This window comes from Aplysia californica, unplaced genomic scaffold, assembly GCF_000002075.1.
Source record: "Aplysia californica isolate F4 #8 unplaced genomic scaffold, AplCal3.0 scaffold00099, whole genome shotgun sequence".
NCBI lineage: Eukaryota > Metazoa > Mollusca > Gastropoda > Aplysiida > Aplysiidae > Aplysia > Aplysia californica.
In genome coordinates, this window is record NW_004797369.1 from 225,649 (window position 1) to 235,434 (window position 9,786).

At 42.5% G+C, this 9,786-nt stretch overlaps 1 protein-coding gene across 1 annotated transcript in view; it reads left to right on the forward strand.

Moving 5' to 3' along the window:
• Positions 1–4,001: 4,001 nt before the first annotated feature.
• The window catches only part of LOC101858851 (fibrillin-3), a gene marked incomplete at both ends in the record, with an annotated part of 89,182 nt that continues 83,397 nt past the window's right edge, over positions 4,002–9,786 (forward strand). The window contains 6 exon segments of the mRNA XM_035968945.1: positions 4,002–4,103; positions 4,323–4,475; positions 5,514–5,699; positions 7,131–7,317; positions 7,928–8,017; positions 9,242–9,399. Coding sequence (XP_035824838.1) covers positions 5,664–5,699; positions 7,131–7,317; positions 7,928–8,017; positions 9,242–9,399 — 471 coding nt within the window.

Here is a 9,786-nt window from a genome sequence, read left to right on the forward strand (position 1 = left end):
TGCTATGGAAACGGCGGCCATATTGGATTTTGTATACCTTTTTCAATCCCATTTCCTTATTTATTAACCGATTCACTTCTAATTTGGCATGCCAACAGTACACATGTAGCTCTTAAATTTGGCAAGTTGAATTTTTGATATATGCTTTAGTTTTTATTTTAGGACATTTACAATTGAGATGTTGCAAAAAAAGTGAAAAAAAATGGAAAATTCATGCTTTCTAAGCCCATAAATAAAAAAAACTACTACATTAATCAAAAATTCAACTAGCCAAAATTTAGAACTTGGTGTTGTTGGTATCCTGTGAAAGTTACATTAAAATTGAATAAGAAACAGAGCAGAAAAAATGGGATAATATGTGAAAAAAAAAGAATTGTGAGAAAACAGCCGATACAGGTAAGAAAAGGCTAGACAACATGTGCTTTCGCCGAAAAAACCTGACACAAAAACACAGCTTTAGAGTGTAGCAAAGGCTCACATACGTTTCTGGATATTGTTCAGGAAGTGTCCAGGTACTATAATATGTAATAAACCCAATTTACAAAATTTGACCCCCAAACACGATTTCTAGGTGCCCCACCAGCCCTTAAGGACCACCTTGACAGACAGCCCTGATTTTTTTTTTTAATCCGAAAAAAAGATAGCAGGGAATGTTCAAAAATGTGTTGCTCTGAAAGTGTTCATGGGTCACCAATGTGTACTGCAAAGCTTACTGAAGGGGCAAGACCACCATGTGCAGCACGGAAATCCTCGAGGAATTTTTAGCCAAATTGGCCTTTTTTTCGACTTGTGTGCAACATCACGGACATCCCTCACGTAAAATTTCTGGTGCAGGTTATAAACGGACGTAGGGTCTCGAACTGTGCTCACTTTGGTGGCAATATAAGCCGCCGTTTGCGCAAAATCCAGTGTCGCATCAATATGCCACCGAGACAAAAGCTGAGAGACTTTGATCGTGCCAAAGCTATGGCATTGCTGCAGGATGGAGTTGGAGCCCGAGAAGTTGCCAGAAGGCTCGCAGTGTCACACTCTGTCATTGGCCGCCTGAGGCAGTGCCATCAAGCCACTGGATCAGTCCAAGAACGCCCACATACAGGTCGACCCAAGAAGACCACTCAGAGTGTTTGCAAGAGGTCCTTAACCTTTGTTGAAGTCTGTAGATCCGTTTTCTCGGTGAGCTGGATAGCTCGAGACAACAACTCACTCACTCTGGCTCCCGTGGCTTCGTTGATGCTACAGAAGAGATAACAGAAACCTTCTACTGCCTATAGTACATGTACTCATGCTTGCTATACCAACACTGTGAGGCGTCGTGGGGAAACCAGACGCTCGTCCGAACGATGAACTCGAAGAATCCGACATGTTTCCGCTCTCTGGGCAATTTGTTTCAATTTTTTGTTTTGTTTTTGGCTCGACACCTTTTTTGTCCATCGAAGACACATTTCTGCGTAGATTTTTGTACTAGATACTCAAGAACGTTGAACAAAGGCACAAAAATGTACATTTTCAGTTTCCAGGGACCTGACGGCTTTGGAAGCCACTCATTTGGCAGCTATTTGTTCGCTTGTTTTACCTCTGACTCCGTTCGACCCCACCCCTTCATTCACAAATCTCCACCTTTACTTAAGACAAATGGCTATTCTTTTTCATCGAAAGCAAGGCAAATAAATAGTCTTTACGGTCATCCCAATAACACTGAATCCCCCCCCCCCCCGCCCCAACTGACGAGCGCCTGATTTCACCACGTCGTTATAACAGTACATTCGTCAGCTCGGTAAGTGTGGAGACGACTATCCCTGGCCCCGGAGCTTTCTTGACGCAGTCGACACTTCGCTAGGACTAACAACCTAAACCTTTTTTTGAGTGCAAATACCTATATCTGCTTTAACAACAGAAATGTATAATCTCAACAGCAGAAATGTATAATCTCAACAACTGAAATGTATAATCTCAACAGCAGAAAAGTATAATCTTAACAACAGAAATATATAGCTGCTTTAACAACAGAAATATTTAATCTCAACAACAGAAATGTATAGTCTGCTTTAACAACAGAAATGTATAATCTCAACAGCAGAAATATATAGTCTGCTTTAACAACAGAAATGTATAATCCCAACAACAAATGTATAATCTCATTAATCACAAGATTTTACAATTATACTATTTCTTTTGTCTATTTCCTCGCTATTGCCTTTTCTATTCACTAATGTGGGCGGCTGGCAGGTGCTCTGGTGTTGTTTGCTCCTTTTCTCTTCCAACAACGTCCATTTTCCTGATCTCTCCCCCATCTTTTTGTGATTGTTCCTCTCTTGTAACTCCTCTAACCTTCGGCACTGTTATGACCTTATTGTGCTGCAAGTGCCGTGAAACTCTTACTAAAAGTAACATTCACTAAAGGGGAGCAGCACCCTACTCCCCCCCCCCTTTCCCCCTACTCCCCTATGGGCCAGAAGTAGCAAGCGCAGAGTTCATTGCTGCCTATATAATTTACTGAACAGTTGTGCTGGCTTTATGCATCTGTTCTTTGTTTTTCTCTCTACACGTAGTCAGAATCTGCAGCAAGTGTTTCTCCCACACATGCAAACTATGCTACACATTAAGAAACTTGTTGTTGTTGTTGTTGTTTGTTTGTTTTGTTGTTGTTGTTGTTGTTGTTGTTGTTGTTGTTGCTGTTGTTGTTAATTTAAAAATGTGGGCGTAGTTCATCTGAAGAGATGGCTTGCGAAATTTTACTTGGGCCAGAAATGTTGAAAACGGCCACCTTTTATCTAGGGGAAGAGTGGGTTGTCTTAAACAGGTGGGCATATTGGAGAGAGTCATTACAATGATATAGATACCACACGAGGGGGCTTGTTTGTACAGGTGATTGTTTGTCCAGGTGATTGTCTTGTACAGGTGATTGTTTGTACAGGTGATTGCCTAGTACAGGTGATTGTCTTGTATAGATGATTGTCTTGTACAGGTGATTGTCTTGGACAGGTGGTTACCTAGTACATGTGATTGTCTTGGACATGTGATTGTCTTGGACAGGTGATTGTCTTGGACAGGTGGTTGCCTAGTACAGGTGATTGTTTTGTACAGGTGATTGTTCAAAACAGGTAGTCGCGAGACCAGGTTTGACTTCGTATAGCCTAGCGGTTAGACCACCTAGTGGTTAGGCCACCAGCCTTGTAATCGTGAGGTTGTGGGTTCGGGGGTTCGAGCCTCAGGCGCGACGTTGTGTCCTTGGGAAAGATACTTTACAAGAATTGTCCTCGCTTCACCCAGGTGGGAATGGGTACTGGTGCTGAGGAAAAAGAAGAAAGATCCTGCATCAAAAAGGTTAAAAGCAGGGCATTGGCTTCCGGTTGATAAAAGAATCCAATACAAAGTTTCTGCCATCTGTTTTCAATGTCTTAACGATAAAGCCCCATCCTACCTATCTGAACTTTTACCACTGTATGTTCCATCTCGTCAGTTATGGTCATCCACAGATGCAGCAAACTTCAGAGCCCCTAGAATAAAATTACGATCTTTTGGTGAGAAAAGTTTCTCATTTTCTGGCCCAAAAATCTGGAACACCTTGCCTCAGGATCTCAGAGAAACAATAAACTTTGATAGGTTTAAGCGATTGCTCAAGACTCATTTGTTCAATTGTTAGTTATAGTGTGTTACTGTTAGTAAATTCAGATTTTTTTATATACATGTATATATATATTTACATTTTTGTCTCTCTCCGATCGTATGAAGTTAATGTATGCTTGTGAAAGTTCTACTTTATTGGGTTAAACTGGTTTTTCTTCCTTCTGTGAAATATTTTGTGTGTGTGTGAATGATTATATGGTTGGTGTAAAGCGCTCACAGCTTATACTAGTATGGGATAGATTTGTTTTTATTATTGTCATTATTATTACTACTATTGTTGTTGTTATTATGATTATGATTATTATTATTATTATTATTTTTATTATTATTATTTGTTATTTTTCCTTTCAGATTTCTACAAGTTTGGTTTCCAGCAAGGAGACTCCACATTGCCCAAAGACGAGGAGTTTGAGTCTGCTGAAGTAACGTTTCCCTACAAAATTCCTTTTAGAGAAAAACTGATCTCCAAAGTCTGGGTGAGTCCATGGTTTGTGTATTGCCTTACTTTCCCTCAGATATCTATCTGTATTTCCCTCAGATATCTATCTGTACTACTTTCCCTCAGATATCTATCTGTACTACTTTCCCTCAGATATCTATCTCTATTACTTTCCCTCAGATATCTATCTGTATTTCCCTCAGATATCTATCTCTATTACTTTCCCTCAGATATCTATCTGTATTATTTCCCTCAGATATCCGTCAACGGTTTGATCAGCCTGGGACAACTCTTCGACAGTTTCGATCCGTCAGACCCGAGCAACTTGACAGGAGACCCAGACATCCTGGCGCCCTACTGGACAGACCTGAGCTCCGTGTCCAACGATACTTCAGATGTCTACTATCATGTGAGGGACTCTCACCCTTTTCTTTCTCATTCTTCTTTCTTTCTCATTCTTCTTTCTTTCTCTTTCTTCTTTCTTTTTCTCTTCTATTCAGCATCTTCATCTCTATTCTTTATCTTCATCTCTATTATATATCTTCATCTCTATTCTCTATCTTCATTTCTATTCTCTTTCTTTATCTCTAGTCTCTATCTTCATCTCTATTCTCTATCTTCATCTCTAGTCTCTATCTTCATCTCTATTCTCTATCTTCATCTCTATTCTCTATCTTCATTTCTATTCTCTATCTTCATCTCTAGTCTCTATCTTCATCTCTATTCTCTATCTTCATCTCTATTCTCTTTCTTTATCTCTAGTCTCTATCTTCATCTCTATTCTCTATCTTCATCTCTAGTCTCTATCTACATCTATATTCTCTATCTTCATCTCTATTCTCTATCTTCATCTATATTCTCTATCTTCATCTCTATTCTCTATCTTCATCTCTATTCTCTATCTTCATCTCTATTCTCTATCTTCATCTCTATTTACGTCTTCTCAAGTCATCCTTTCTCTCAATGTCACCCCCGGGGCAGTGCCACTGACTGAAGTGTCTTTAGGCCATTCCCAAGGGGGGATATTAACCATGTTCTTATGCACAGTACAATTGTAAATGGGCGGATTCATCAATGTCACGCTCATAACTGTGCCTGAACTGCAACAGGGAACTGCTGCTTTTTCTTTCCTGATCCTTGCTCTCGTCATTTTTTCCTCTACTTCTTTTGTATGTTTGTCACTCTCTTGTGACCCGCTGTTTCTGGGGTGCCTGGATAGTCGAAGCAGACTTTGTGCTGTTGAAGCTAGAGAGGTGAGCAGAGTAAGCCTGATTCTCCGTTTGGTCTTCTCTGTTGACACCCACCCCTAGGCGCTCATATTATGACCTTATGCAGTTGCCAGAGCCGTAAAACCTCTACTAAAACAAAACCTTCCACCCTCCATCCATCAGTTGTACAACAAACAGTCTTTCTCTTCCCCTCAACTTTTCCACCCTCCATCCATCAGCTGTACCAGAAACCACTCGGGAGGGGAACCCAGGGACAGACGGAAACACTGGACAGAGCCAGCCGGGAGGTACACTACCACCTGAACCACACACAGGGCGAGAGCAGCGAGTTCGAGGCTATCTCTGTGCTGGTAGTCACATGGTCGGAGATGCTTCCGTTCCCAGAGGCTGGAGGAGCCAGAGAGGTCAGTCTGCTGTACGGTAGAACCTGTCTAAGGCAACCACTCGTTGTGAGGAGAAAATTGGCCGTCTTAGGCAGGTGGTGGCCTTGGGTGATCTAGATGGATGGTCGTTTTGACAGGTTGTCTTTAGACATGTAGTCGTTTAAGACAGTGGTCGTTTTAGACAGGTTGGTTTCTTAGACAGATGACCAAACTTCGGAAAGAGTGATCAGATTGAAATTAATGAAATAAAAGAACCGTTCCTTTCCGAAAGTTATATTTTGACGAGACATTTCTTGAGAACATGCCAAAGATACCCAAGATTTAAGATTTTGAAACCGCAGTGTGTAATTTGAACATCTTTTAATTAAAAAACCCCAAAACTAATCGAAATGTGTTGCACAAGTGTTGAGGACTGCTGTCTGAAGCCATGTCTCCCAAGTTTCTGGACACTGAACAAGAAAATGTAGCAAACTTTACTGGACTCTTTCTTTCTGTCTGTCTGTCTTTCTGTCTGTCTGTCTGTCTTTCTGTCTTTCTTTCTTTCTTTCTTTCTTTCTGTCTGTCTGTCTTTCTTTCTGTCTTTCTTTCTCTCTTTCTGTCTGTCTGTCTTTCTTTCTCTCTTTCTCTCTTTCTTTCTTTCTTTTTGTCTGCCTTTCTTTCTCTCTTTCTGTCTGTCTTTCTGTCTGTCTGTCTTTCTGTCTGTCTTTCTTCCTCTCTTTCTTTCTGTCTGTCTTTCTTCCTCTCTTTCTTTCTGTCTTTCAGTTCTTCCTTTCTCGCGACTTCCTCTTGATTGTTTTCCTTGTCGTATTGTTTTTCTTTTGATTCTTTCTCTCAAATATTCTTTCTCTGGGTTTGTAACAAATCTGTGCGTACTTTCTGTCTCTCATATTTTTCATCTCTCATTTCTTTCTCTTTTTCTACCAAATCGTTCTCTCTTTGTTTTGTCTTGTCATCTCTCAATTCTATCTTCATTTTAAAATCTTTCTTTCTCTCAATTCTTTTTCAACTCTCAATTCTTTCTTTTTCTCCAATTTTTCTTCCTCTTAATGTTTCCAGCTATAGAATCCTTCTTTCTCATCTTTCCCTCCCATATTTTGTTTGATTTCTCAATTCCTTCTTTCCTTCTCCCAATTCTCCCCTCCCCCCCCTCCTTCCCCCTCCCCCCGTGTCCCACCCATCCCAATCTGCCCAACCCCCTATGTCTGTGTGCGTGTGTGCCTGTATATGTGTGCGTGCGTGTGTGTGCGTGTGTGTGTGTGTGTGTGTGTGTGTGTGCGTGTGTGCGTGTCTACGTGTGTGCGTGTGTGTGTGTGTGTGTGTGCGTGTGTGTGTGTGTGTGTGTGTGTGTGTGTGCGTGTGTGTGTGTCTACGTGCGTGTGTGCGTGTCTACGCGCGTGTGTGTGTTTGTGTACGTGCGTGCGTGCGTGTGTGCGTGTGCCCAACACCAATCAGCGAGCAAGCTTCCAGTGTGCCGTCATCTCTGACGGGGTGTCTACCTATGTGTCGTTTGCCTACGCCAAGGGGGGTATGACGTTTGATCCCAGCCAGAACCGGCGTGTTGCGGTGGGCTGGTCGGACCAGTTCTTTGGCGCGTCTGTCTACGACTTCAGCGACTTCGACAGGAAGATCGGAAACGGAAGTAAGTGTAAAGTCCTTTCAGATAAATGGTTACATTTCAGTCCGGTAGTCAAACAAAGGTTACGAGTCCGGTAGTCGAACCAGTTGATCGCCGATACTATAATCTCACGATTACGAGTCTGGTAGTCGCACCAGGGGACCACCAAAGCAGCAATCTCACGATTACGAGTCCGGTAGTCGCACCAGGGGACCACCAAAGCAGCAATCTCACGATTACGAGTCCGGTAGTCGCACCAGGGGACCACCAAAGCAGCAATCTCACGATTACGAGTCCGGTAGTCGCACCAGGGGACCACCAAAGCAGAAATCTCACGATTACGAGTCCGGTAGTCGCACCAGGGGACCACCGACTGCACCCTGTGTACATATTATTCTAAGAGTCCTTGTCAATAACAATATCGATCTATAACTGTCAGGTTGGAAGGCGCTCTGGTGTGGTTTGCTCCTTCTTTCCTATCAAACACCTTTCGTCCTTATCTCTCCTTTTGTGTGTGTTGGTTACTATCTTGTAACTCTTTTAATCTTCGCCGCTTATAAATGACCTTATTGTGCTGCAAGTGCCGTAAAACTCAAACTACAACTAAACAAGGTATAACTGTATCTGTCTTCAGACCAGGAAGGTTACTGGCTCTTCCTTGTCGGCGAAGGTGCGAACCCTGGGCTCAAGTGTCGGACGTTCGAGGCAGGCGAGAGCTTACCGGGTGAGTGGCCTTGAACTGTCTCGGGAAGTGTGGGGATTACTTGACTTTCTCCTTCCTCTCTCACCCTCTGTGGCTGACTTGACTTGACTTTCCCCTTCCTCTCTCACCCTCTGTGGCTGACTTTCTCCTTCCTCTCTCACCCTCTGTGGCTGACTTGACTTGACTTTCCCCTTCCTCTCTCACCCTCTGTGGCTGACTTGACTTGACTTTCCCCTTCCTCTCTCACCCTCTGTGGCTGACTTTCTCCTTCCTCTCTCACCCTCTGTGGCTGACTTGACTTGACTTTCTCCTTCCTCTCTCACCCTCTGTGGCTGACTTGACTTTCTCCTTCCTCTCTCACCCTTTGTGGCTGACTTGATTTTCTCCTTCCTCACTCACCCTCTGTGGCTGACTTGACTTTCTCCTTCCTCTCTCACCCTCTGTGGCTGACTTGACTTTCCCCTTCCTCTCTCACCCTCTGTGGCTGACTTGACTTTCTCCTTCCTCTCTCACCCTCTGTGGCTGACTTGACTTGACTATCCCCTTCCTCTCTCACCCTCTGTGGTTTACTTGACTTGACTTTCTCCTTCCTCTCTCACCCTCTGTGGTTGACTTGACTTGACTTGACTTGACTTGACTTGACTTGACTTGACTTGACTGTACTTGACTTGCCTATTTGCTTCCTCTTGTACCTCTAGGGCGGGGAGGGGAGAATGAGTTTCCTGTCTCTAGCACGTTTGACGGCCTGGCTGGGTGGGATGTTGTATGTTCTCAGGGTATCCTTCCCGCTCTTGATCCAGATCTCCCTTAGTCTTCCTCTTGCCTTGTACCCTGATACTTTCTTGTAGTAGGCTTTACTGGCAAGCTGGTGGGGTGCCATACGTGTCAGATGTGGCATTGTCATGAAATCATGCTCTCGTCAAAATGATCCTCGTTCAGATTTTATAAACATCTTTTAACAACCTTGTCTTTGAGCAGTTACGAGCTACATAAAGAGCTTTATACAGCGTTACTGTTGTCTGCTACGAACGTTATAAACTTTTATTTACAACGTTCTCTATGTCCAAGAAATTACTTTATAGATAGCTTTATACAATGTTGTCATTGTCCGGGTATGAACTACAAAACAGCTTTATACCACACTCTCCTTGTCCAAGTACGAACTTTATAAACAGATTTATACAACGTTATCATGTCTATACATAACCTACACAAACAGATTTCTACACCGTTCCCTTTGCCCAGGTGTGCTGTACGCGAACGATATTATACCGCAGTGTCCTTGCAACGCCATCGACGCTCAGACGGCCAGTGGCTGGATACTGGTGACCGGAAGTGACATCACAGTTCTGGAAGAAGCAGAGTGTTATGACTACTTCAACAGCCAGCAGTCAGTGGGAAGGGTAGGACATTCAGCTGTCTTTGGACAAGCCTTGACTTGCTTTATAATGTCTCATCTATGAAAGACTTTACTTATAATGTCCCCTCTATGTAAAGACTTTACTTATAATGTCTCCTCTATGTACAGACTTTACTTATAATGTCTCCTCTATGTAAAGACTTTACTTATAATGTCTCCTCTATGTACAGACTTTATTTATAATGTCTCCTCTATGTAAAGACTTTACTTATAATGTCTCCCCTATGTAAAGACTTTACTTATAATGTCTCCCCTATGTAAAGATTTTACTTATAATGTCTCCCCTATGTAAAGACTTTACTTATAATGTCTCCTCTATGTAAAGACTTTACTTATAATGTCTCCTCTATGTAAAGACTTTACTTATAAT